Source organism: Anopheles nili, chromosome 3 (assembly GCF_943737925.1).
Source record: "Anopheles nili chromosome 3, idAnoNiliSN_F5_01, whole genome shotgun sequence".
Taxonomy (NCBI): Eukaryota; Metazoa; Arthropoda; class Insecta; order Diptera; family Culicidae; genus Anopheles; species Anopheles nili.
In genome coordinates, this window is record NC_071292.1 from 61800297 (window position 1) to 61828182 (window position 27886).

Sequence of the window (27886 nt, forward strand, 5' to 3'; positions counted from 1 at the left end):
TAAAGGGAGCGAATCACAAACAGTTTATGTCTTTTTTTTTTGCTTTCTAAATTCGGCTGAAGTGGAAAACCGATGCGAAACAAGCGTGGCAAACACCAGTCAGTGGTAGTCGAAAATGTGTACATAATCAACAGATCATAGGTTATAGCCGCCGCCGTAAATCAGAAAATCCAAAATCAGAACTATATCAGCTGCGCAGAGAGTAGAGAGTAAGCGATGGAAGCATCGGTGTGATAGGAGTCCTTAAGATTCCTGGGAAATTACCGATGAGTCGTCAGTATGCTCCTCGATTTTAAGCAACACATTCACTAGCATTTGCGAGACGAATGCAAGCATGTTCGTCACCTTGAACTCGGTCGAACCGAGCCTAGTGTGACGTTGTCGAACGGATTTAAACAATCTGCCAGGTGTAGAAGTAGCCGAAACGAGTAGCGTGAGCGTTAGCAAATCAACCGATAGCATCGCTGTTCTGCAATGACGTTCAAGCAGAAAAGGACCACGATTTTATTCCCCCATAGTAGCGTGAAGTGCTGTTTCGTTAGCCCTCTTTCTGATTCCGCCGATGGAAAAGGAAACGGTAGAGATGGGATCGGGAAAGCAATCGTTTTATAATGCTATAAAAATGGCCAGCGAACGGTAGTAATAATACAACGTCAACAAGAAATCATTCTCAAGAATGCTTTGCGCGTAATCAAATGAATGAAACGTATCCGATTATGCCGTGTAAGTGGTGCCGTGGCCACGGTGGTGGCGTAACGGTGGACGATTATCATACCGGGCGAAAGAAAAGAACTGCTATTGCCCTGAAATGAATGGTGCACATTTCAACGTTGGTGCGACGGTTTTTGTACGTTTCGTCCACAAGGATCTCGCATAAGACGGAAGAAAAACTGGAACATACATCAGTGCTGTCGGAAAACGGGCCAGCCTGGATGGTCGTCGAACAAGCGGTATAAAAAATATTGATCCCCAACTGCTGCCCAACGCTTTTTTTTGTTCTCCCGCACGCTTTCTTCCCTCTATCTCTTGTTCTAGATCGCGCTTGAATAAAACCGAAAACAAAAAGAACAGCACAATTGAGGGAGGAAAGGCACACTAACCTTCGTGAAAGGAACCGGATAACGTAACGTAACAACAGAAAGGAAACATTCAAAAATAAAATGGCTAAAGCGAAAGTGTGCTTTTCCGGAACGCGGAAAGAAACCGGTGCTGACTGCGCCGCGGCACCAAAACCGAGAGCTAGACGAATAAGAGCGCTTGAAATAAAGAAGCGAAAAAGCACACGGATAAAAAAAAACAGCTCTAAAATGCGAGAGGAGATAAAAAACTATCTAAAAATCGAAAACTTTTCCTATCGCGCCTGAGGTAGAGCGGCCTCTCAAGGTCGGTGATGACGGTGGTTGGAAAACCCGGTGAAGAAAATAAAATTGCACCATGTTTTTGTTGTTTTCTTTGGTGCCGTTTCTGTTTGTTCGTTTGCTGGTATTTTGGGTGCCCGGTCGGCCAGCCCGGTTAAGCGCGGTTGAAAAGGATGTGTACTTGTTGTAAAGGTTTCCGTTTTGCTTTATCTGTGCCCGTTGCTTTCGGCTCGTTTTCGCCACTCGTATCTGTGGCAGGTATTAATTATTTCTCTACCTTTGAACTGTTCCAGCGCAGGCACACGGTCGAATGGACGGCGCGAGAGTGCCGGATATCCTTTAGCGAGCGCTGTAGCTTAAACCGAGTTTTACACTTGTGAAAGCACCATCCCAAGGCCAATCCGTTTTACGAGGTCTGTCTATTGTTGCGAGGTAATCTACGAAGCAACGTTTAATTGAACTTATCAGCGGTTCTTTCTTCTTAAATCGTTGCTTTACAACGACACGCCCATCGCCGGAGGAAATGTTAATGCATTTTCCTAAGCGCAATTTAAAACTCATAATGAACTCGTTTGATTTGTTTGCCATTAGTTTCCGAACGGTACGCAACGGTGGCAACGAATCCGTTGGAAGAAACAAACGCCGCTGGTGCGCAGAGTGATGGAAACTCAATCACCGTTGAGGAGGTTCCCCGCCCAAGGACATCGGCAGCTGCCACAGCTAAATCACCTTCGGCTCATTTTCAGCGGACCGTGCCCGGTCGGGGTCGTCACCTAACGATATCTCCCTCCCCGGGGAGAGAAGATGGGCACTGCGTACCGTGGAAATGCCTAAATCCAGCGCACCGGGCTGTATGATTGTCGTTCGCGGGAACGAACGAAACACGTCTGGAGGGCTACCGGCCGAGTGCCGGTACCCTCCGGCATTCTCGACTCCTTCCACCCACCTTCGCCCTAAAAGGATGTGAGAAAGACGGCGAACTTCCGGAAAACCCGATAATTGGATCACTCGAGGGAGAAACTTTTGTCCTACGCGCTTGTGAAACCGTTCAGTGAGGACTGGGAGGACACTCTGGCATTGGCGGCTATTCTTTACGTGTCCTAGCTTCCACCACGTCACCGGAACAATCGACAAACATAATCATCCTTGCGCGGCCGGTCGGGATGGAAATCCTGTGTAAACAACGGCCCCCTCGAGGTGGCTGGCCAAAAGAGAGGGCGAAGGTGGTGAAGCGGACAGTAGTAAGGGTGGGAAAAATTCTACCTTGGAACCGCGTTAAAGCAAACGCACACACTCACTCGCACGGTTTGCAAAGCGTGACGGAAAGGTTTTCGGTCTCGCTTTTCGGAAAATCGAAAGAATCGTTACGCCGGGATGCTGGGGGAGGCCGTTTTCGCAATGCGGCACCCTGTTCGGAAGGATTCAGGAATCGTGGCCCGATGACCGCTCGATACTGCCGGTACCAACCCACCGGTGGTTCGGACCGTTAAACCGATGAACGATGGCCATGGATTCCTGGAAGCCTACGCACGGCGGCGGGCCCGATGTTTCGGGATGGCAGCCGCCGCACCGCTTTGCCAGGGTAATCAGCAAATGATTTGTGTGTGTTTGCACACATACATGGTGGGGTGGTGCGTGTGTGTGTGGCCACGTGATGGTGAGGGAAAGTCGTAAGTCAACATTAGCACACAGCAAAACCCCGAGCGAAGGTGGTGAACCCAGGAGCCAGTGGCGCTTCTTAGGACTCCTTGTGCGTGTGCTCGCTGCAGTCGTACTCGCAGGGTTGCGGCAAATCGACCAAACGGCCACCCAGGTTTGCGGGCTCCTGGTCGGCATCAATCAACTCCAACTCGGCTGAAGGTCAACCAGCGGTTACAAAGCGGCCGGCCCTGTTTCGGGTTAACCCTGCCGGACGGCACCGGGCCAGTACGTGGAAAAGCGAAGCAACGAAAAATAAAGAAATTGGGACGAGATTTGGAGCACCACCACGCGGGGTGTGGTTGGTTTGCAGATGAGAGCCGCTTGCGCGTGACGGCGGCAGAGGTGGGTGGGAAAAAACCCCGTGCTCGCATTTATGCCTGACGTCGGCAAAAGGTCGAGACAGGTCATGAATTTTAATTCACCCCTCCCAAGCTCACCAAAAACCGATCGATGACCGATGACAGGTGATGGGGGGATGCATAGCCAAGGAACAGGAGCAATGGCCGGCCGCAACAGGAGGAAAAAAAGGGCAGCTATCCGACGTCGACCAGATGCTGACGTGCGAAATTGTTTATTTTGTTTGGCTCCTTCTTGTGCTGGGGGAGAAGAAAAGAAAATAACAAAAAAAAAACGAACTACCAATCGTCGGGAAATCGCCGCCGCCGGCAGACGATTCTGAATGTTTAATTGGTGGAAAACGGTGAGGCCGGCCATCGGTCGTCGGTGGCACCGTATAATCCTGTAACGAGCAGTTACATACCGAAGCACCCTAATTGGCTAACTTTTCCCCAACGTTCGACCACCGGGAGCTGTCTGGAATGGAATTGTGTGGGGAGGTGTTTTTTTTTATTTTGCTCGCGTTTTTTCATTGTCGGGGGGTCCTTACCCCCCCAAACAACCTGCAGCCACTTAATAGTCGATAATTGTGGGTTTTTGGGATGGTAATTTATGTTTTGCGCGTAATTTCGGGGTGCTCGTCGTGTGTGGGGGTCCATTTGTGGGAGGGAGTGCATTTAAATTTAGACATTTCCATCTGCGTCCGGGTGGTTTATTCCGTTGGGAACTTGAGGGCTATTATTAGACGGTGCCAGGCCTCTTCGCACTTGTGGAACAAACGATCGGTTAAAGCTTCCCTGGAAAAGCTCGGTAAAAACTACCCATTAACCCTGCGCGAACGGCCAGGGGAACTCGATGGGGCCAAGAGATGGCTCGATTGCGATATGTTATTCGTGCCGTTGTTTGTTTGTTCGGTTCGTCGTTGCATTCAACAACCACGATAACGGGCGGCAGGCGCTTTACCTAATTTACCTAAGTGCTGTTTTTAGTTTTTCATTTCCACCACCAAGCAGCGAATGATTATGCTACCACGTAGGGGGCGAATCGGAGGCTCTCGCAGTGCAGCCAGCAAACCCACCTCGCGCATGCACGCTGCTAATGCGGCAATTTATCATAATTAGAAGAATAAATAAAACGCTCGAAATCACGATGCAGAACCGATGCCCTGACGGTTGCCTTCGTCCTTGTGGATTCTGTGGAAAGTTGATCATCACATCCCGGACAGATGCATTCCGTAGTGCATTCATTAGCGTTTGAAGCATTGCCGCTCGTGTACGGAACACGAAATGTGAGCCTTTGAGCTGCGGCTAACGAACAACCAGCAATGATATTTATGTGACAAGGTGCAACGGAGGATGAATTGCCTGTTGGTGCAGGATAGTATCTATTGAATAAAACTGAATATTTGTATATATACATATAATACATGCAACACTCACAAATTGCTGGATTTTTCGTTATATTTTCATCCGAAAACGTTCTAAATTCTAGCAGTTTAAATTAACTCGACTCATGAAACCACAATTTCACCAAATGCCCCTGAAAATGTATGAAATAAAACTGATTATTCGTATATATGATATATGCAACACTCACAAATTGCTAATTTTTCTATCTTTTCCTCCGAAAACGCTCAAATATCACATATATCTGCAATAGTTTTCATTCACAAACGCACGAAAACACAATATTTCGCCAGACGGGCAGAAAAGAAAGATCGTCGTAGCGCGCGCCAAAACGCTCTAAACGCAAGAATTTCCGAAATCGGGTTTTGTCTCAAAACAGCCAGCAATGGTAATAGGAGAACATGCGTAGAAGAGGATACACCTAGCCTGGTCCCCTGCGTAAGCGATCTCGCTTGCATTCAAGGGCGAGCTCAAAATTGTGTAACAATATTGGTAACATTCCGTCTCGTTTCTTCACGTTCGCAAATTTGATTGCTTACTCTCTCGCTAGCGTTATTACCGCTGGTAATCGTCGCTCACTTGGACGCGTGATTGCTCGCATGCTATCTCTTTTTCCCCTAAAAGCTTCATAGCAACTCGTTTTGGGGCCGATCCTGCTCACCCGCTTTGGCTCTTACACCAACGAGCCAGGCGCCTGATCGAATATGACTGAATCGTTTTTAACCGTTAATCCTACCGGTGCGCTACGCGTGCGCCTTCGCTATGGGTGGATTCTGTGCGCGGAGATATTTTTCCAATATTTTGAAGAATCAGCGCAATCGCAATCGTGAGGGATTTGAGACCGTAGCAGCGACGATACTACCAGGAGATCATGCAGCAAAGAGACTGCACGTGCTCGAGCTTATCGATGGTGCGGCTGTCCTGCTCACTCATCGATCAGCTTGCCTTCTCTTCCTGCGTTGATAAGTCGATCTTCCCCTTATATTTCCCCTCCATGTTCGAAAGTTCTAATTGGCTGTTGTTCGAAAAAGAATGGCGTCGGTTCAGAATGAGACACTACAGCAATAGCAATAGCAATGGCGATTATATACGGTAATTACTGAGTATTCTTGGACATGTTTGTATATAATTCACACAATATAATAGTATTTGAAATATTTCTGTTACAAATCTCAATAGTTTTGCCGCGTTTTGTTAAGCGTATGTCAATTCAAATGCACTCTTTTCCATACGATGGTGATGATGTTTTCTCAAAGGAATGAACTCACCATTTCATCAACAACTAGTAAATGATCAATGGAGATAGTAGTCGACAGAAAGTAGTACGGTGGCTGATCATTTGGAAAATTGGTTTGACTGCGAAAGGGTTGGGACAATGAATGTTTCCATTACAGCAAAACAATTGCAAAGTCAATGATGATATTCTTGCTATGTTGTTTTCAAAATTAATAGCCACATAACGAAGGAAAATGTAGCTTTTCTGCTTTGCAACATTGTCCGGAATGGCATCGGATAGATCAACTTTTATGCAAATAAATCCGCTCTGTTTAAACAAAACGTTCTAATAGTTTTCAGTCCAAATGTTTCGAGGAATTTCATGCAACAAAGGCTCAGGGAAATGAAGTTGCTTCTCAGAAGCGTTTATCAATGTTTGTTTATGCTTTCAGCCCTATTTAGTTAGAACATTACTATCTCCCAGAGATTATTACTCTACAGACAAACCGTGATGGGTATCGTTTTATACGCCATTGAGTCAGGTGTGTAATTACGTTCTTTTTTCATTCATTTCAAAATATTAACTTATCCTATCGACTGCTAAGCTCATATTAATAGTTCACTTTTATTCGTATTTTTCTCTTCGAATTCCGCGATGATTGAATCCACGATTCGTGACTCAACGACTATTCGAGCAACGAATTACGCCACAACGATCACGGAAAGTGCGCAAAAGTATTCAAAATCCTGTCCCCGATTTGCTCAATAATCGCGCGTGCGTAAGCAACCGGCGTCTCGAACAATCGCTTCTTTCTTGTCGCGCTTTCAGTGCACTAACCATTCTCGATCGGCCGATAATTCCATGCTCAAACAGCGTCTAGCGAGCCGCGCTTAAAGAAATGCCGCCCGGCGCTTGTTTTGCGTGATTGTGCCTTTTTTCTTGCCGACACCGTTGAACAGCTGTCTCGAACACACGAATGCTCATTCCAAAAAAATCCCACCACCACCGCGTCTCTGCAGCGGTCATTGTGTCTATCCTGTGGCGTCCTTGTCGTCCAACCGGAACGAAAAACCGGAAGTTGGTCTGCAATGAGGGTGATGGTGCATCTGGCGGATCATGCTCGCGTGCACCGCTCGAATCAGGTTTTCATCGGTTCTGTCCGAGTGTGGACCGAAAAACACGGACCGTGCAAGTTCGATCATTCACCCTCCGGCCGATCTCGCATCGTGTGACATGAGCGTGCGAATTTTGTGCGCTACAACACTCGCGTGTTTCACGCGCGCGTGCTACGTTGATTGAACGCTCATCCAACCACTTCTTCAACAACAACAAAAAAACCATACGTAAAAAAAAGCGAAGGACAAAACTCGAGCAAACGGGTCACCGCAATACCGTATCGTATCGTTTTCGGTCGTTTAGAATTGCCGCCTCCGCTTGTCACCATCCAATTGACGGCGCGATCGATCCCCTCCCACCACCCACACACCCCAACAGGTGTCAAATGGCAATTTAATTAGCGAACCGGCCACAGTATTTTGTGCGCAAAATGCGGCCATCAAATCAATTACCAAGCCAAGCGCGCTCTCATTGCGCGCCCCGACCATTAGCCGACCGAAAAAGGAATGAGGGTGGGTGGGTGGGTCATATACCTCCCACACACCCTCACACCCTGCGCCATCGTATTCAGTCCAAAAATCGCATAACGAGACGACGATTTTTCGGCAGAACCAGCAACTCCCACACGTCCCAGAGCCGCGTGTGAACTGTGGGTCACTAATTTGTGCCCGATTCGATGGAGTTGATGGAAAGGGGTTTGGGGGCCCATTTTGTGCCCCCCCCCCCCCCCCCGCTCGGTTCGCAATTAGATGACGTTTTGGGTGGGTGGGTGATTGTTTGCGCGAGCGTGCGCGCGCGCGACAACGTATCGAATGTCACGCTAATCGGGACGGTTAACTATTTTCCGGGCAGCGAGCGAGCAGAATCGGACCAAAGCTCGCACGCACGTTTAGTGCGCTGATTAAGGACCTTAGGCAGGCAGCAGGAGCCTTTTTGGGAGGCGGGCGGTGGCCAGGATCTGGCCGCGCTCCATTAGCCCGGGTGGCGGTAATTATGTGCAAGGACGCTGGCGTGAGAGATTTCGCATTTGGTGCCCGATTTGGGGAAATGCAATTTGTCAGAACGCAGGCGACCGGATCGGATCGTTAGGACGCCAGGCCGGGTTTTGTAGTTTACATTTCAAGCGCGGAATCGGATTCCTTGCGAGCGCAAATGAGTCACCATAATTGACTCGCCAACGCTAATGGTGGTTGGTAATTGGGCAAGCTCGGAGTACCCCCGAAAGCGATCCGGTTGGTGAACTCTTGCGCGGGAAAACTTGGCGATTCGGTTACAAAGCGTGAAATCAATTGGAAAGTCTAGCAAAATAAATCCCCCATTCGTCCGTGGAGGTCAGCAAATAAAGTCAAGTAAAATAGATGGATGAGAGGTGAGTAATGAAGTTAAATGTCATTTGCACGTGTTGCGATGGCAACGCATAAATAAGGCGTCAATAGATATAGCTGTGTTTCTTTCAATTCAGAGAAAATTGCTCCAGTAATACGAAGCATCCGACAAGCTGCTGAAAGTTCTATTTGCTGTTTTGCAATCTGCAACTAAGCGGTATTTCCAGTAAAATAATAAATTAAACCAACAATAGAGTGTCAGTCACGTTAACGCATAACGCTAAGCTCCCATCAAAGTAGGCGAGCAGCGAGATCGGCGCACGTGCCGAATCCGCCAATTTCAAGCGCGTGTGTCTTTATTCTCTCACTGTCCTTCCTCTTCGGCCGGCTCGGTTCGAACTGGTTCGATCTTCTCGCAACTGCTTTCGCTGCACCGGTTCGCCGGTGTTGAGTTCAAACCGCCCGGAAAGCCCATGACCCACGGCCAACTCAACACCTCGAACCGGTTGGCGCTTGAGCCAGGTACTGCAGCGCAGCAGACTGCTGCGAAACAATCGCGACCGGTGTTTTGCTGAGGCGACCGATAAGCGACATATATATACCTACGGTTCCGCCGCTTAGTCTAGATTTTACTCGTGCCGCCCTTCGGAGTAGCGTGCGTCCGTGCGTAGCGTTTCCAATACGCACGTGCTGCAGAAAGTGGACAAAAAGTGACGCCACGAAGGAAGTGCAGCATTCCGTTCCGTTTGGCGTTGATTTAAAATTCCCACCACAAGTGTGCCGTGAATGCGTCGCGTGTTTTCGTCCCACCGACAGGAGCAGCTGAAAATTGTGATTAATTTTCGTACGGCGCCCCACCGGAAGCGCCCATTTCGTTAGAGGTAAAACCGCGTGTGACCGCCCGGACCCGGTTTGGGGTGGGCTTGGAGTGTTTACGGCACAGCTTGATTAGAGCGCCGTGCAAGCGAAAGGTCGTTTTAATTCCGCTTGCGATGGGGAGCTTGAAAGCTCCACGCGGGATGGTGCCGTTTTTCATGAATGCAAGCCCCGTTGGTGAATCGCAGATCGGTGCGGCGTGTTTACAAGTGGTGTTTATTTTTAACTACAGATTTCGTTCTCCCGCGTCCGCGGGTCGGCTTTGATTAAGTGCTAACAAACCCTCAAAGGCCACGGACCACTCGGTTGGCCGTGGGGAGGAAACGGAGACGTACAAAAATGGAAAAGAAAATTAAGCTACAAGCCAACAAACAAACAAACCAAACCAAACCAAAAAAAAAGCAAACACCCAATGGATGTTCAAAAACAAAATGTGCCATTCGTTTCCATTATGGGCGCGTGGTGCAGGAACAATTTTCGCATTTTCCCTGCCTTCTAATCTCTCGGGAACGCCGCCGGGATGCCGGGATGGAAATTTACGGCCAAAGTTGTGCGGAATTTCCGATTGTGTGCATTGTTTGAAGGGTGTCGTTAATGGTCGGATTTACGAGTTCGCGGCCACCCGGGGAATTGAGGGATGTTGCCTGAGAAGCGATGGCCCGCGGTCGAGATGATTGACGAGTTTGTGTAGCTTTCGTAGGTGAGCGGGAGTTGGCACCACGTGCACAGGGTGTCACACTGCCAGGCCGTAAATATGATGAGCTGTTCCCGAACACTTCAGTCAATAGATTTTAATTAGTGCAATAAAATCTCGCTACCGACCGACCGTCTGGGTTGGCCGGCTGAGCCAAGTGGCATGGTAAAAGTGGCTCAAGTTTGTCGTTTGCTGTCTTATTTTGCCGTCTCAGCAGCAACGTACGGTTATTCACGATGGATCAGGGAATCAGACTCGCTCACCTGGTGGACCGGGTACTTCAGAAGCACTCGAGATTGCGTGGATTGAGGAGAGTGACACTCGAAAGCGTTAGATTCTGCACCCAAGCCAAAGATGCCAACGGGCATACATTTTGCGTGCGTAAGTCTGGTCGACAGGAAATTAAAATATACGCACCGGAGATAAGAATCGCGCGAATGCGATTCTTATCGGTAACGCTGGGGTGATTTCGTTCGGGGGATTTTTTTTTCTTCATACGATAACATAAACGAAGTGAAGATGCTTGATTTGAATGGGCAATCAATTTGGCACATATTGATATCGAACCTCCCTCTCCAGATCGATTAGGGTTTCCAGCTGCAAGTTTAAGTTTGCTGAAGCAAACATTATGCATACTTACTACAGTGTAATAAACGCCTGAAGGGAAAGCAAAATGATTTACGATCACACGGCGTGAGATCTTGTACTATTTTATGGCAAGCTGCTATGTGAGCAAAATAAGCAAAAACGGAAATCATTTGCTCGAAGGGAAGCTTCATTCACATTTCAAAAATCATAGAACAATGAGAACTAATAGCAATAAAACAAAAAAACCATCCACATTCAGTACAGTTGACAGTCAAGCTGCACACACGGTCGCAGTAGGCGTGTGTATTTACCCCAGTACGCTGCTAAACTGAGATCTGTCATTAAAATGTCACCGTGCTTCTTCTGGCCATGAATCAAACATTCTAGGAGAAAAATTCCCGTTTTTTCCCGCCACCATTTTCTCCGGTGGCCACAACCGCGGTGCGAAGGTATGTCCAGCGTCACAAATCGTCACCCATCACGAGGACGACTCTGCGAGAGGGTAAGTTGCCGTCGAGTGTAATCCTATTAAGGGGTGCCCATGGGTGGCTTCTACCTAATAAAAACCCGTTAATAAACGCGTCCACAGTGGCTCGGGCTTCGGATTACGACAATTAATTAATGTCAAACCCATTAGCTTTCGCACGGCGCTGCGTGCAGCCGAATTCACTTTGATGTGTGTGCGAGGCGTCGCATGATGGCGCTAAAGTTCTTTTCGCGAACGTATGTGTGTTGGGTGGTCCGAGCTCCGCACAGGACATTCATTTCCTTTTGCGCGAAAAACCAAGGTTAATTATCTGGCCCACCACCATCTCGGGCGTGTGTGCGCGTGTGTGTGTTTGTCCGCATGCCGTTAACCACTGCCGAGGGGAATTGTTGCTGATGAATTTACTACCAGCTCGCGGTACACGGCTTTGTTTCATTGTTTAACCACGCGCTAGTTTTCTGCTAGTAGACATCGAGAATCGGCGAAACGACGGTTGAGAGAAAACGCCGCTCATAAATGGACGCAATTTGCTGAGTCAGGCGTCCTCCGACGCTCTGCGTGGGTGTGTATGTGGGCTTTCACAAATGCATAAACCCTCTGGACTCCAACCACCCGGTAACCACCGGCCGTATCTGGTGAGGGCAGGTTGCCGCCCGCACCGCAGCTGGTTCCGTCCGCCAGCTGGAAGTTCGAACTAGTTCCATCCTCTTCTAACCCAGCCGATCCGCACGGTACCGGGTGGGTTGCTCAAGGGCTCAAGGGCTCGCTGCATAAGCGCATATTGCTTGGACGCGATCGCGCCCATTCGATTTGGGGGTGGGTGGGAAAATTTTTCAATCTTCTCACCTCCCGACCGCTAATGAAGAGAGTGCGATGGTCTTAAAAGTGTCCCTTATTTGCCCTTGGCTGGGTGGAAGCGAGAGAGATGTGCGTAAGTGAGCAGCCAATGGGCTGAGATACTCGCCGTGGTAGTGTATGCGTGTGTGTATGTTGTGCCATCCGCCCGATACCGATCGGAAGTGGCCGCCTCCCACCCCCACCCCCCCCGTTTTGATGGATAATTTTTTTCTCTCATAAATGGCACCCGATCGGGTGGTGTTTGATTGAGTTTCCAGGCAGTTCTCACGCGGAGTGGACGCACGTTTTTGGCTGCACAGAGTTGTGACGTTGATGTACGAACCCTTCTCGTCTGCAGACCTCAAAAGGATACTGTGCGTGCGTGCGTGTGCGTGTGTGTGTGTGTGGTTAGAAAGCCCAAAATTGGCGGCACGTGGCTTCGGCCGTTTGGCGGTCCCTGGGAAGTAAGCGACCCTTTCGCGAATGCAACACCGAACGGGACGCCACGGATTGATCGTACTGCTGCAGTTTAGAACGTTTCTCAAGTACCGGGAGGTGCCACACCGGAAGCGACAGTTTCGTTGAGGTAAATTGAGTGTAGCGTTTTTTGAATCCCGTAGCGCAAGGTGCATTAGTCATGAACCATCGCCTCAGTTGGAAGTAGAAAAAAGCTCTGTCAATGGAGTCCTATCGCTGCAATTGATTGCCATCTCGCGGGTATCAGTTTTGTTTCCGGTGTTCTTTCTGGCGGCGTTATCTTTTTTTAGAGACTCTTTTTTTCACCTTGCCGATCGAGCTTGTTAACCTGCTTATCAGCCTGCGAGGCTAATGGTATTTTGTTTTGTACCAGCGGCCTTCGCAAGGGTAACGTGAATCACGTGGTGTATTTTCCGTTCATCGCAAAAGAAGGCCTGTCCTGTTTTGGTGGTCGATGTTTGGCGATCTTCACCTATCTTTCGAGATCGAAATGATCGTCCACATGACTCACACGAGCGGGTGGGTTGTTTGTCTCGACAGCGCGGTCTTCTGGTGTTTTGAGGGGGATAAGAGTCCACCCCCCGAAAAACGCCACCGAACACAAACAACCCACCCCCAATGAGACAGTCACGTTTGGAGCAACAACCTCGGTCAGTGCCGTTTGCGCTGCCCATTACTATCAGCGAGGTCTTTATGCTCGCTGATATGTTGATCGAACCCACCCGAAATTGACTGTCGTCAATCTATGGAAACGGGGCTGCGTGCGTCCGTGCGTGCGTGTGTTCACACCATTGTGATAAGCCAATCACGGCAAAACGGGAGCTGCGTATGCGGTTCACTTTATCGGGGCCGCGCCGGATCCGATTGGCACTGGACTGCATTTCTTGTGATTGAACCGGATCGATCTTCTTCTAACTCACCCGATCTGCACCATCGGGAAGCGCACCCGATAAAACGCTATTTTCGCGATGGCTATTTTCATTTCGCCTAGCGACATGAGTAAGTCTTTGTTTATCGCGATCGAGAGAGAGAGAGAGAGAGAGAGCGAGAGAGCGCTCGATTGCGGTGTGGAATTCCGATGGCCTCGAGCTCCTGCTCATGGGAGGAAGGTGAACCGATTCGGGTGTTGGAAGATGCAGCGCGCGATAGTGCAACCGTGCGCTATAAACGTGGCCATGCGCGGATCGTTGAAGCTCAGTGCGGGATATTTTTCACCAGCGTTCGGGTCGAACAGCCGGCTTGAGTGGTGAAGTGGCGCGAGAAAAAATTGTGTTTTTCGTGAATCCGTCCCTACGCGACGCGAATGCTATACCAACGTGACAGCCAGGGACGCCTTGTGATAGCACAGTTTCGCACTGTTCTGACCTTGCGAGAGTCGCCCCACCGAAAGCAAGCCTTTCTTTAAGGTGATTTCTTTGTTATGAGTGTAGTGTTGTAGGGAAGAGGAGAGAAAACAAAATTCTAAGACGCAAATTTACAAAACACCACCTATTTAAAGCCCTTAAACATACAGGGTGGATCAAAACCTTCAAAGTGATGTTTAATTTATCGAGTGCAACATGTGTCCAATGTCGCTATTAAATTGGTTCGTTCTCTCTCTCTCGCTCTCTTGTTTCGTTCCGGCAGGATCGTCAAACCGTTTGCTTGCGATCGTGTGCCTCAGTGGAGATGTAAATCACTCGCCCACACCAAATACTCGATACCAAAGCCAGTGAAGTTTGGTACCGAAAAGCAAAATTAAGCTGCAGCACCAGCGCCATTAGCAACACCTTTAGCAGCAGTAAAAAGTGTGCAAAATTTGCCGAGTTCGAAATTGCGGTACCGTGCCACCTAAAGGAAAATTCATCCACCTGACCTGGTGATCTGCAGCCTGATCGGGAATCTTTAAGCGAACGACAGCGAAACGGCAGCAGCGGCTTCTCGGAACTTCGAAAGCGCAGAATTCGCGCAACCATGTCCGGCGTGAGTGCACAATGGTGGAGCTTGGTGGTGATCCTGCTCGTCGGTGTGTCCGTGGTCAGTGTCGTCGAGTCGGCGACGATTGGTGCGCTGGCAGGACGCGATAGCGAAAGTGATGAAAGCCGCCAGCAAAGCGAAGAAGAAACCATTACCGGGAAGGCATCATTCACCGCGTACGATTATGTGGCCGTCGGTGTGATGTTGGTCATCTCGATTGGAATCGGTAAGGCACCGTGAAAAACCGTGGCAGAGCATCGACGCTCTAAAGACGCTCTCTCTTTGTCGTCCCAATTCAGGCGTCTTTTATGGGTTTTTCGAGAAGAAAAGTGGCACGGACGGGTCGGACAGTGGATCGTCCGATGACTTTCTGCTCGGTTCCGGTATGAGCTTGTTCCCGGTGACGCTTAGCCTTACGACGAGCTTTATCACTGCGATCGAGCTGCTCGGCAACCCGTCGGAGATGTTCTTCAACGGGACACAGTTTTCGCTCATCGGTAAGAAAAAAAAAACAGGCGAGGGTTTAATTGTGTGTTGGGTTGAATTTTCCTCTTATTTTCCCCCCTATTTCCCGGCAGTGATCTCGATGGCACTGGTCGTACCGGTTGCGGTGAAGGTGTTCTATCCCATCTACTTCAAATTGGAGGTTACCAGTTGCTACGAGTACCTGGGCATGCGGTTCGATAAGCGGATCAGAGTGTTCGGGGCCGTGCTGTACGTGCTGCAGGTAAGTGATACGCCGCTTCAGGCTGGTGTGCCAAAAAACCCAGGGACCCAAAAACCGCAACCCCATCAGGGAGTGGGGCCGATTCAGGAAGCTTCCGGTTCGCTTCCGTGGCTGGGTGGAAAAGCTTCCACTCTCTCGGTGAACCAACCAGAAGCCGAGGCAATCGTTTTGCGGTCGCGCGGGTCGAGATACGTAAACCCCCCGTTTTCGGCTCACGGTTTTCGGCGTGTGTAAAGTCCCGTGTCCGCGTGTACCATAAAATGGGGTCGTTTTACGGCTGCATCATCTCTTCGCTTCGTCGTCCCCTGGCACACCGCAGGTGGAAGCTTTTGGGGCATTTCGCAAGCCGATAAAACTGTTGCCGGCTCTCGAAGGGGCTTCAATTCATTCCAATCCGACACCGGGTGTGTGTGTGTGTAACAATGCTTGTGTGGGGGAGCATTGGCTTGTGCTTTTTTTTCGCTTTCCTTTCCCGACAGGGGGGTGGGTTTTCCACTCCACACTTCCTGGCCGGCGGTCGATTGTTACCCCGCTCGGTATTGCACGGGTTTTATTTCACGTTTACGCACTTGCACACTCCGGAAGCCGCGGAAATCCATGGCTTGCTGTTTTTTTTTCTTTCTTTGCTAGCTCGCGGCCCAGACCCATAAGAATGGTGGTTGCTTGATGATGCTTTTGCGTTGATTATATTTGATCTTGTCTTTCATTTTCGGTCGTTAAATCGAATCAAGCGAAGCAAACCGCACCCCCGCTTCGGGAAGCATCTTTTTACCGTACGCGCGCGTGTGTTTGTCCGTGTAGTATCGATGTAGTCGGCGCAGGTTTCGCCCCATTCAAGTGCCGAAGCCCTCGGATCGGAATTGATCAACTCACGGCAGGCAGGCCCAGAATGGTTGGTGTTTGTCTGAGGGTTTGACCGGGGCCCGGGGGGTCCTAGCGCTTGACGGGCGGGGGGTTGTAAATTTATGTTTGCCAACTCCCATTCCGCCCATCGTATTTGCATTTTCTTTTGCGAGGCGCGGTAGCTCGAGCTCGTTTCGCTTCGGCGCCACCGGGAAGGTAGACACCGGTTCCGGCTCGGTACCGTCATAGATAGCTGGTGGAAGATAACGGCACACCCGGTCGCTGGAAGGACGAAAAAGGACATCTTTTGGTGCTGTTGCGAGTGGTGGAGTTTGTTGCTTTCTTTCGCTCCTCGGGATTGCCAAGCCCGCCACGCCGCTTTTCACCGGCATTTAACGGAACCAGTTTCGACCTTCGGTATCTTTTTCTATTCCGGCTGTGCCCTCACCAGCACGGAATGAAGGCTGTTTATTTGAAATAGAAAATTAAATCGTACGCTCGCCTGCACGAGAGGTATTATTACCCGTGGGGTTTTGCTGGGGTTGGGGTGCCAGTTTTTTGAGGGCCCAGCCGGTACGCATATGCTACTCGGCTGGGGTCTGGGAATTGGTGCGCATTGGTTGAGTTGTGGCGTCGTTTCGTTCCGCGTGTCGAGCTCCCAAATGGAACGGCTTTTTAACACTTCTCGATCAATTTAATCGGACGCACGACGTTCGTTTACTCCGCCCAAGTATGCGGATGCTTTTTTGGTGTGTTTTGCTGTAGCACTAATTGTGAGCAAGATAGGAACTAAAAGTTCGCTTCTGAAGTGAGTCAAGCATAATCAGCGGTTGAACGAATTTTTTCCAACACTTGTTAGATCGTTAAATCGTTAGTCAGAAATGCTGTAAAGATATCTGTGTTCGTAGTTCATAAATTGCTTGAATCATTGTCTATTCGTTTGGCAATGAACCAGTCGCGGTACGATTCTATCACGATTCAACTAAGCACTTTCACAAGCCTTCATTTTATGGTCCCAAAAGTGGCAGCTTGTTTCGGTGAATCATTTATCATTTTGCTGGTGAATCGCGCATTGAATTAGTTCTTCCATTTGGGCTCATTTTACGGATGCAAAAATTACAGCTTATTTGATGAATCATTTATCAGCGAGCCCATTTGGCACGATGAGAGGGACTTTCGAGATGCTCTCCGGTGGTAGTTTGCACACAATACAGGCAACATACCACCGGCAGGATTCAACTGAAGAGGACCAAGCTTATGGTTGCTGTTAGCCCGAGTGCCTTTTCGCACGGATCGCTGCCTGAAAGCTGATAGCATCTCTGATATTTGCCGTAACGATTATTAATCAAACAATTTGCTCCGTTTTCCGGTTTTCCTCGCGAAGGTAACCCAGAACTGATCGAGGATGTGTCACTTTTTGTGTGGCCAGGAAATGATTCCCCCAGCTTAGGACACTTTCTCCCCGGATACGTGGCATACGTGCGGACCGGTCACCGGCATCGGACCGGTGTGTTTGTGGGTCCTCTTTTTCTTCCTGCGGTACGCAACAAAACACCCTCTTCAGACCACCGTGTAACGAGACAGCCAAAAGACACTTCCGTGCACGTGGCCAACTCATGCCGGCCGGAAATGTTTCTGTCAGCTTCGTTTCTCCGGCGGAACGCGCCACAGCCGGAAAACGGGGGCTTACGCCGTGGGTGGGTGAAAAAGGTAAACTTTATCAAAGGTGGATTAAATGGGTGATGGAATTAAGTTTGATTGAATTTTATTCCCATCTCGCTTCGGTTGCGCCACGTCGGCAAACTTTCGATACGAACTGCTGCCTCAAGCCGCTCGGTTCCCGTGGGACAAGCTGTAACTGCTGCTGCTGCTGCTGCTGCTGCTCAGCATTTTGATTGTTTCCCCGGGCTTCCTCGGGACTGGCTTTGGGAATGGCGCAAGACTTACCGGTGGTATTATTAGCCCGAGCGCTCAAACGCTGTTCAAACAAGAACAGAACTGCTCTCCGTTGTTCGGCCACACTGACGTCGGCGAGCGAGGCGTTGGCAAGAATTACATTTCTAACTGCGAGGATTAAGGATTAATTTGAAGCCAAACAGGCGGCTCGTACGAGACCGGATCGGTTTTCTCCCCTCCACCTCGAACTGATTACATCCCAGCTCATGTTCATGGTGTGGGACGAAAGATGTGTCCCACTCAACGAGGTGGGTACATTCACCCTCATTTAACTAACGCTAGCAGTACGCCACTCGGAAAGCCGTTGGCTTGTTTTATTGTAGTGCACCTACAGGGATGCTAGCTGGCTGCCTGCCTGCCTGCCTGCCTGCCTGTTGAAACACCTCTTTCCGGTCCGCTATGTGTGGGTGCTTTTGAGCGGAAATTATTTCAAGGACCGGGTGACCACGGAGAGTGCTTGTATCGCTTTTTATGCCGCCCGAAGCTGCTCGGGTTGCCCAAGCGTCGTGTTGCTTGCTGTAAACATCGTACTTTTGCTCCCCCCCCCCCCCCCGCTTGGCTCAATTCTTCCTAATCCGGTGTCATCCACCCACTCCCCCAGCGTTGAGGGTGAGCAGTAAGTAATCCCATCTAGTGCCATTCTTTGTGGAGCGACGCTTCCGGGTTTGCTGGGTCCTTTTTCCCACCTATGGTCCGAATGTCGCTGGTGCGCCCTACAAATCCATCACAATCAGAGACCGAGATGGTCGATGGAACAACGGTGTGCCTGGTGGGATGAATCGGGGGGCGTTTCAGAAGCCTTTTTCCACAAGGCCCCAGTGCAGTGGGTGTGTTGTACCACTCGAGCTTATCGTACCGATTGCCGTGGTTCCTTCCCGGCATCTCGGGCCATTCCTTTATTTCATGCCTTCTTTCGTTTTGTTCTTCTTTTCCACAGATGCTGTTCTACACGTCGGTGGCCGTTTTGGCCCCAGCCATCGCCCTCTCGGAAGCAACAGGTCTGAACCGGTACATCGCCGTCGTCCTGATCTACTTCGTGTGCATTTTCTACTCGTCGCAGGGCGGCATGAAGGCGGTCGTTATCGCTGATACGTTTCAGGTGAGTTTCGAGTCCGGGGCTCGTTTCGTTTCGTTTCTCTCATTGCTCTCATTTGCCCGTTTGGCCTAACCGTGCCTAATGGACTATCGGTGTAACGATGTAAGTGTGTAAGGCCGTAGGCACACAAAATGGTGCGTTTCCGATGTGCAGCAGCAGCAGCAGCAGCAGCAGCGAAGAGCAGTGCGCGAATGGCTTTGTTTGTAACGCGCGATCTCAAAACGAAAAGCGCAGGCTCGTGTTTCAAAAGAGCGAGCGAAGAAAGAAAAAAACAACCCTCATAAGCACATTCAGAGCATTGGGGAGGCAGGGGGGGTGGAAAAGGAACTGCGGCCAAGAACTAGCCTCAAGGCACTCCGGCGATGGGGTGCATGTTATGAGGGTATGGCTTTTTTTTGTTAGTCTCCTTTTCCACCATCACTTCGTATTATCTGCAGACAACAATCTCACGTTCTGCCACTTTGCCGGCTGGTGAGACTCGCATTGCAGTTTATTATATTGCGTGGCCATGAGCGGTGTGTGTGGTCCTTTCGAGCCACGACCGGGGACGGGGATTTGCTTCAGCCCGGTGGAAGTGATTCATGCGTACGCCGTGCGAGCTTCGCCAGGAAACAATGTCAACGAGGCGAATGATCAAGTGATTGTCGTTTTGTTTTTCCTTCGCATGCTTCCGTGTCCCTCACTGCTGTGTGTGTGTGTTCTTTTTCTCTTGCCTTCTTTTTTTTTTTTGGCTGGCTTTTCTTCCCACTCGACATTGTGTGTCGGGTGATTTTCTGCTCGCAAGGTAGCTCGTCACGGGAAGCGACGGTTTGTCCCGAGAAGACAAACAGATCAACGGTTGACGCAGTTCCGGGCTCTCGACTCCACTGAGCTGGCGGGTGAGGTTTTCCCCGGTGCAGTTGGCGAAACGCCTGGGATAAGCACAGAGTGCCGATAAGACGAACGGTTAAGCTGTCGTCCTATGATAGGATTACGCTGTAATGAAGAGGTGGTGTCCCTGTTGCATGGCCTGTTCACTTGGACGCTTTTAGGTATACGTGTGTGTATGTGTGTGTGTTTGCGTGTGGCTCCATTTTCTCGAGTCGTTTTATCTTATTTTACATCTTCATGTCCCACTGGGCGCCTCCATCATGGCCGGTGTGCCTTTGGTGACGACGGCGCGGATGGTAAGCTTTTTGCTGTCTTGTTTTCTTTTCTTTTCTTTCTCTCGTCCCATTCGTTTCCATGGCCCGCGCGAATCTCAATCTTGCAAAAGAACAAACAAAAACAAAAGCAGCCCACTCTCGGGTCGATTGTGGAACGGCGCGGAGAAGGAGCATGGGAGTATTAAACGTCGCCTGGTAAGGCATAAACCAGTACATGGTTGCTGCCGTCGTACGGGCATCTCGGGTGAATGGATCGCATCTCGGGTGTCGTATTCCGATTTTTTCTTCTCTCTCTCTCTCTCGCGCGCTTCTCGCTTGCCTGTGTGCTCGCTGGGAACAATAAAGTAAACTTTGCTTTGATTGCTTGTAGAAAAGCGATGTTTAACCATTTCAAATTAGACAACAAGTTACAGGCACGCGGGAGCTTTCCGTGGCCGCTCGGTGACGCTGGTTCTTGGTAGCTTGAACGCTAAAGCAAAGCAATTTGCATATTGCCTTCCAGGTTGCTGAGCATCGAGCCCGTACGGGGTTGCTTTGTTTGGGGTTGTGTTTTTGTGTGTCTGTGTGTGTGTGTTTTAGCTTCAACAAAACATTTGTTCTCCTTTCGCTGGCGCTAAATTGTTATTTGTGACATTTGAGACCGAAGCTAAGGAAGGCGAATCTCCTTTCGCCCGCATTCCACAACAGCCAAGAAGCAAGGTTCGTTCACCTTGTACCGGATGTGTGCGTGCAAAGCGTTGCATTTAAAGCGCAATTGTGAGCTTTAGCTGCCATTCTTTTCCTGATTTCAATTGTCATTGCCATTACATATGCCGGCTGCTAATTGTTATTGATAGGCACCGGATTACAGCCGGGTAGAAGGAGGTGGCTCATTTGATGCAATAAACAAACCCATTTGTACCATTTATGGCCATGCTAATGCGCCGGCCGTATGGTGAAGGTTGCGTGTCCCGTGTGTATGGGGTCTCATCTGTTCTCGTAGCCCTAAAGCAGCACTCTCTTCTCATGCGTAACCAATTAGGGTGGATGCGGTCGATGTGCACGTCGTAAGCGAAATCTTTTCCTGGAAAACTCGAAATGAATGCGGGAGCGAGAAAAACTACCCTGCGCAATACCACAAAAGCTTCCAGCGCTCCCGACGGTAACAATTGAAACCAGCTCCCTTTTTCCATAATTTCCGTATTATATTGTGCCGCCATTCCATGGGGTTGGGGTTCCGGGAAAGCGCTTGTAATTAGACAAATTATGCATTCATTAGCACCCATCTCCAAAACGGCGTGCCCGATAGTATCGCATTCCCCGGTGCTTGGTGCTGGTTTCAAATGTCTCCATTTGCAAAATCGGTCCCAATATTTGGCCCAGCGCAGCGAAGTGGTACGTGTGAAGTCGTCGGCAAAACCCCGGCGCTAATCTGCTGCCTGCAAGGCTGCCGAGGTGTGCGTGGAACCGCTACGGGAGGCGGAGGTCGAGGGTCGTGTAGTGTGGGGCAGAAGGGAAGAATAAATATTTCCACTTTGTAGCAGCCACCAGGCGCCTCCATCGCTCGGTTTCTTGCGTGGCCGTTGGGTTGGGACGAGGAAAAACCGAAGTAAACGTTGCCATTTGCGTAAGACGCCCAGTTGAAGCCTAATGGAAATTTATTGTTTCTTACTCTCTGGAAAGCGAGTGAGAGAGAGGGTCCCTTGGTGGTCGGTTGACTTTGCTCGGTGGCTGGAAAATTTCGCCAAAACCCTCCTTCGCCCGCCGGTCGGTGAACGCCTTTGTCTGGCTTGTATGAAGAAGCCAGCGTTGGGTGGAAATAAAATCAAGAGCATGGAAACAGCCAAGAGGGTGAAGCAGCCCGATGGGAGGGAAAACAAAAATGCAATTGAAACCACGTGCCACAAATTTCTTTGTGTCACCGGCGTCACCCCGTGTACGTTTGCGTCTATCTTGCAAGCTTTCGTTCTTTTGCTCTCTCTCTCGCTCTCTCGCTCTCTTTTTCTCTCACTGTATGTGTGATGGGGCGTCAGGAGCCTAACTGAGGTAGGCTCATGGTTCGAACGGAATTATTTCGGGGCATTGCCTCACTGGCACTCGAGTGCCGTCAGCCAGGATGAGCTGGCGAAGAGACGAGCTGGCGGTAAAAATAGGCAAAAGTTAGATTGCCAAGTGAACAGATGAGTGTAATCTCACCTGTACACAATATATGAAGATAAATAGCGTGACATTAACGTTATTACATGTATAGGTAGCCAGCCGTAACGCGCCGATGGTAAACAACCCCCCCCCCCCCCCCCAGCCACCATGTGTGGGTGGAAGTGTGAGAACGAAGATTGTTTTGCGTACATGAAATACTTCCCCAGCCAACAAGTGGCCGTGGGGAAAAAGCCCCCACAAGCGCTGGTGGCTGTGGGCGTGAAAATGTGCGCCTCCTTTTCCCCCTGGGAGAGTCGAGAAGCAGCGCCCTTGAATTTGCAGAGTTCTAGAGAAGCAACGGAAAAAATGAGTTAGCGAAATTTGGCTGCGGCATACATATATTTGCCCATGAAAATGGGCATTTCCGTGCGCGAAGAAAATGAACGCACGCTGACAAATGGTGGGAATGGGCTGATTTGCAACAGATTAGCAAAATTGAAGCATAAATAAGTTGGCGTGTGATGGCGTTCGTGTGTTTCGGTGGCAATGGAATCGGACAGGCGCCTGGTCGGAAGCGTACAACAAATACATTCTTACGTTCGCTCGCTGTCTGAGAAGCTGCAGAACTGTAACCGGCCGCGAGTGATGGTGAATAAAAAATCACCCAGAATACATATGAGCAACTTGACGAAGTATGATGTGAATATTTCCAGCCGATAACGGGAGGGTGTGATTTTATTTTCACATAAAGAAAGCGAAGTCCTTCCGCGCGCACTTTTGCGCCGGAATCCTCGGATCGTTCTCTCGCGGGACTTCGGTGGAGACTCGCCGTGGGATGTCGCCGATGCCGGCGTGCGGTTGCCAGTTTGTCAGCCCTCGGCCCACGGCACGGCTGCTCTGACAAACGGTATCCGATTATCGCAATCAGTCATATGTAAATTTATTGCGATGGATGATTCCTTTTTCCGTCTTTCTATTCCCTGGGCTGCGAGCGGGGCGTCCAATATGACGAATTTGAATAAATTTCCCTCGGAAACGAACGTGGCATCCCCAGCGGCGCGAGGTTGTAAATTTGCTTCATTTCTTTCTCTCTCTCTCTCTCTCTCTCTCTCTCTCTCTCTCTCGTGCTCGGCAAGAGCGTTCTTTCCCCTTGGCCGGCAGCCACCTCGGAAGGGCTTTTAAAACGATGGCGGGGTGAAAAATTTATTTCCTTCCTCCGGCGCACGCTTTCTTCGAATCGCGTCCCCAAACGCGCTCGACTCGCTGAAGGCAACCAGTCACTCGCTCAGTCAATCATTCCTCGGGCGGTTCGAGTCGCTGGGTGCAATCAAAGTTCCGATTTTTTCTCAACACCCACCTCCCGGTGGTCGGCTGCTTGGGAGGGGCAAAAAAAAAAAAAAGGCGTAGCACGAAGGGCAAGAAATCGCGATGCCGCTGGAATGCGAAATCGCGATGCCACTGGAAAAGGGCACATTGTGTTGGTTCGTGCTACCGGTGGGTGGGTTTTTTCGTTTCTTGTTTGTTTTTTTTTCGTTTTTCTTTCCCTGTCATGCTTGGATCACGCCCTCACGCCGGCGAAGGAGGAAGGCGATGAAAAATATGAACTGTTTATAAAATCATAACGCGCCCAGATGGAGCGGTGTCGCTTTGTTTCCGGAATGTTTGAGAAATTTCCCGACTAACTGGTGCCGGGGCGAGCATTTCCTGGAACGATAAATTAAGTCACTTTGCGGTGAGGCCTTTGCCACCGGAGGTCTTCAACCGTGCGCATTGTCGAATGGTGTTTATTTTGCGCTGTAATGCTCGTAAAATTTTCCCCACACAGTTTCACGCTGCTCGACACATTATCGGCACCATTAACCCGAAGCGCATGTATCGAGCGGTTTTCGTTAGCCCTCTGCCGACGGACGTTGCTGCAGTTAAGATAAGGGCCAGTCGGCTTTCGCCAGACTTGCGAATGGGGTGGGGGGAGCTTTTCTTCCGAGCAAAATGTAAACAGCTTCAAGCACCAGCAACCGAGCAACCGAGCAGCATCTTCTTACGGGCGTGTCTGCGTCAGACATGATCGGAGGCTCGTTACGGAAGGGCTTTGTAGAAGTGGTGGCCACCCGCACGAGCCCTGTTCGTTTGTTATGCTTCCGCTGATGGTTTGCTCATTGGGTGAGATTTATGCCGAATTCTCGATAAGCCAGCGGCTCGATGGTGTGCTTCTCGCAAAAGCGAAGGGCTGCCAAGTGCTGGCGGATCGATGATGAGTTTGCGTTTGTGCAGGTGATTACATTTCGGTGAATTTGCCTTGCGGTTCACGGTGCGCTGGAAACGAATTATGTAAATCGAAGGCTTTGATTTGTCGTGTTCGTGAGCGGTGGGGTTTTTTTTTTTTGCCACGAGTTTTCGTTGGACCTTTTTTCGTTGGTTTGATTGGCTCAGTTGTCGGTGTGTTTCACTCTTTTCATGGAAACGAAACGCTCTGCATACGGAAGTTTTTGCATGCATGCGAACACCGCGTTGTGTCGCGTCTGGAAACGATTCCCTAATTTCATGACAATTTTACAGCCTGTTGCTTCGGTTCGGTTGGAGTTGGAAATTGGGAAATTCAATTTTTCACCGCAACGATGCTGCTAAGCAAGCATGAAAGCTTGTGGTCGTTTCGGCACTAACGTGTACCTAACGAGGTGCAAATGTTCGACGAACTTACGCGGTGTAGCTCTATCAGCCTTCGAAGGATGTTTTTGAGTGAGTGTGCGAGTAGTTTGATCTGAAAGTGAAGAAAAAATGTAATCCCAACTGAGGAACACTTTTGGAGGAAAAAAGGAAGCCCGTAACTTGGAAGATCCATGCTGGAATGAAAGAACACACACACCAGGAGATGCACGATAGGCGCACGTTGCAAGTTTAAAACTAGACGCCTGCAGGCTGAGCTCAACATTTCGCACGTCTGCCGTTTCTGCTGGATTTCGTGCAAATGGAAAATCGTGTGACGTTGCGACGCGTTGAGCAAAATCAACGTTTCGGTGCCTCGAGGAGTACTCTCGCAAAATTACTTTCGATTCGCGCGGGCTTCCTACACACAAGACGCTCGGTATTGTTGTCAACTTCAACTTCAAAGTTGTCTTGCGTTCTGTTTCACAATCCAGCCCGGGAGCTGGGGATCGAAATCGATCCCGGAAGCGAGGATTACATGGTGCCACAGCATCGCCGGCACCGATGGAAACGGCAATTGTGAAGCGGAAATCTGAATTTCAGTGCTCGTTTGCCAGACGTTCTGCCTCTTGCAAGACGCGTGTGTCGCGTGTGGCTCATTGCCAGATTGTTGCTTCACCAATTTCCCGACCGGGGGTTTCCGTTGGTATGCGACCGACCGAAGCGACTGCGGATCGTACGGAGTTTTTAGCACATGGTACTGCGAAGGGATGCAGCGCTTCTTTCAATTGGAAACGGGATTTTTTTCTTCTTCTTCTTCATAGCTCACCAATACCAGATGCTTCCTTCGTCTGACGTGAGTGAGCGGAAATGTACATGCCGTGCTTAATTCCTGGATCAATTTATTCCATCGCACGCGCGCATCCTGTCGGGTGCCTTTTAAAGTGAAGTGATCGAACACCGCTCAATAGTACTGCGGGAAATTGGATTACGTTCGCTGGAATTTCGCTGCAACGTCGCTAGCGCTAGGAAAGGCTAGTTTCATTAAGGGTTTTTTTTTTCTCTCTCACGAAACTGATACCGATGATAATGCACTTTATCGCTTAAGGAAGGTGATGTATTGACGCATTCGAAGTTTAGTTATTAGTTTTGTACTATTCACTTCCTGTTTCCAGCGTACTTGTTAGTATCTTTTTTTTTTCTTCTACTTCTGAAGCCAATTCCCCAGCCAGGGCGTCATGACGTACGTGACGTAGTTTTATTGGTTGTTTTTCTCGCGTTATCTAATCGCGTATCTCTGACGCATTTTGGCCGTATAAAAACAAGTCATCTTAGGGGGTTCCATGATTTTCATTAGTTTCCTTTCACCCAACGGTAGATCGTGCCGTGTGACTTCCGGTTTGATTTCATTTGCATCATTGCGCATCGCTGCAGATAAATCTCCGTAGAGATTTTATGTGCTTCGCGTTTATGAGGGGTTATGAAGTAACTATTCCGGGGTGTTTATGATTATCTCCGTTACCGCTTATTCGGCTGCTGAAAACAAGCGCCAAAACAGACGCAAATGGAACGATGTGCTGGGAAAACTGTGCGCCTCCATGCAGTGTGCTTCTATCCACTGCTAGTTCCGTTCTCGCCCACAGCGAGTGATTATCCTAGCAAAAAGGGCAGGATGTTTTTATTTTTCGCTAGGAAGTGACGATGAATATTCCGGTCCGGTCGGGGAAAGGGAAATGGTAATATGATAATAAATAAGAAAGTGCCACGCATAAAGGAGAATGCCGACCGAATGATTGTTTGTTTTGTCTGGTGTCGGTGGTGCCAACGCCACTTTCGGATGGTGTTGTGATATGATGTTGCGCTGGTGTGTTGTTGTTCTGTTTGAAGAAACGAATTTTCCTCCCTTCCAAGCACCGGGCAAGCTTCCAGGCGCCAGTTTTATTGCCACGCCACCCTTTTTTGTGTTCGTTATTATTATGCTTCCATTAGCTCATCCCGCACGGGTTCAGAAATGGCAGGACGGTCCAGCTCTTCGGGAGGCAGCATCGACTGCGTGTAAAACAGCCAACATCGCGCTTGTGTGGTTGCGTGAAAATTAGTTGGCTATTTCTTTCCATGCGACGTGGCGCCACCCAATCGTATGGCGAATGCTTATTCTGAGAGAATCAAAATTTTGGGTTGCAAATTTATCTCACTGCTGTTGTGACGCCGTTGTATTCCCGCCGAGATAATGAGCCGTGAAAATCCTCTTTCACAATCGTTCCGTAGCTCAAATTGTGAAAGCAAAGGGTTTCGCGTGCGACAGTTAGGTTTTTTTCCCATGAACCGTTTTGATGCTTTTGAAACAAAACACCTACTTTGTGGAATTTATCTCGAATGTAGTGCTTTCGAGGAATTTATAACATTCACTGGGATATGAGCTGGAAGCGACAGCAGCAAAGCCAAAAGCAGCTGTCGTTGTTAAATTTTCCACCGAACCATCCTGCGACGATTCCCTTTAACCCCTGGGGCGATAACTTTTACCGACTGTCCCGCACACCGGACGGCCAATCCGTGAAAAATGGAAACTCATCCAACCAAATTCCACCGCCGGCGAGTGAGCGCCCCATTCCAGTTTGTTGGATTAGCGGAAGCGGCGCTTAAAAAGGATTCGTGAAAATCAAATCGCCCTCCACTCGGGCCGGGTGGACGAAACCGAAATTGAAACGTGATTTAGAAAGTTTTATTGTTTGCCCCCGTTACCCGCGTGAAGCAGAAACCCGGAAGGGGTTGGTGCGCTGTCGGAAACGGGCTTCAGGCGGCGTTCGTTCCCGCTCGCGTTCCAGCTGACTAGCAGCAAGAAGTAAAAAAAGATAGGCCTTATCCGGAACGGATAGCCCCCGTAGCGGGGCCAATGTCAATGGGCTCTGATGTTTTTTTTTGTCTTGCTTCTTTCGCTCGAAAATCGGCGACACCAGCAGGACTTCACTTTTTCCGACATTATCA

The 27886-nt window shown here is 49.5% G+C and overlaps 1 protein-coding gene across 1 annotated transcript in view; it reads left to right on the top strand.

The window, feature by feature from the left end:
- The first annotated feature begins 14370 nt into the window (after positions 1–14370).
- The window catches only part of LOC128724766 (sodium-coupled monocarboxylate transporter 1), a 34022-nt gene continuing 20506 nt past the window's right edge, over positions 14371–27886 (top strand). Inside the window, exons 1-4 of the mRNA XM_053818487.1 lie at positions 14371–14599; positions 14673–14870; positions 14952–15100; positions 18837–18998. Coding sequence (XP_053674462.1) covers positions 14371–14599; positions 14673–14870; positions 14952–15100; positions 18837–18998 — 738 coding nt within the window. The remainder of the gene's footprint in view (positions 14600–14672; positions 14871–14951; positions 15101–18836; positions 18999–27886) is intronic.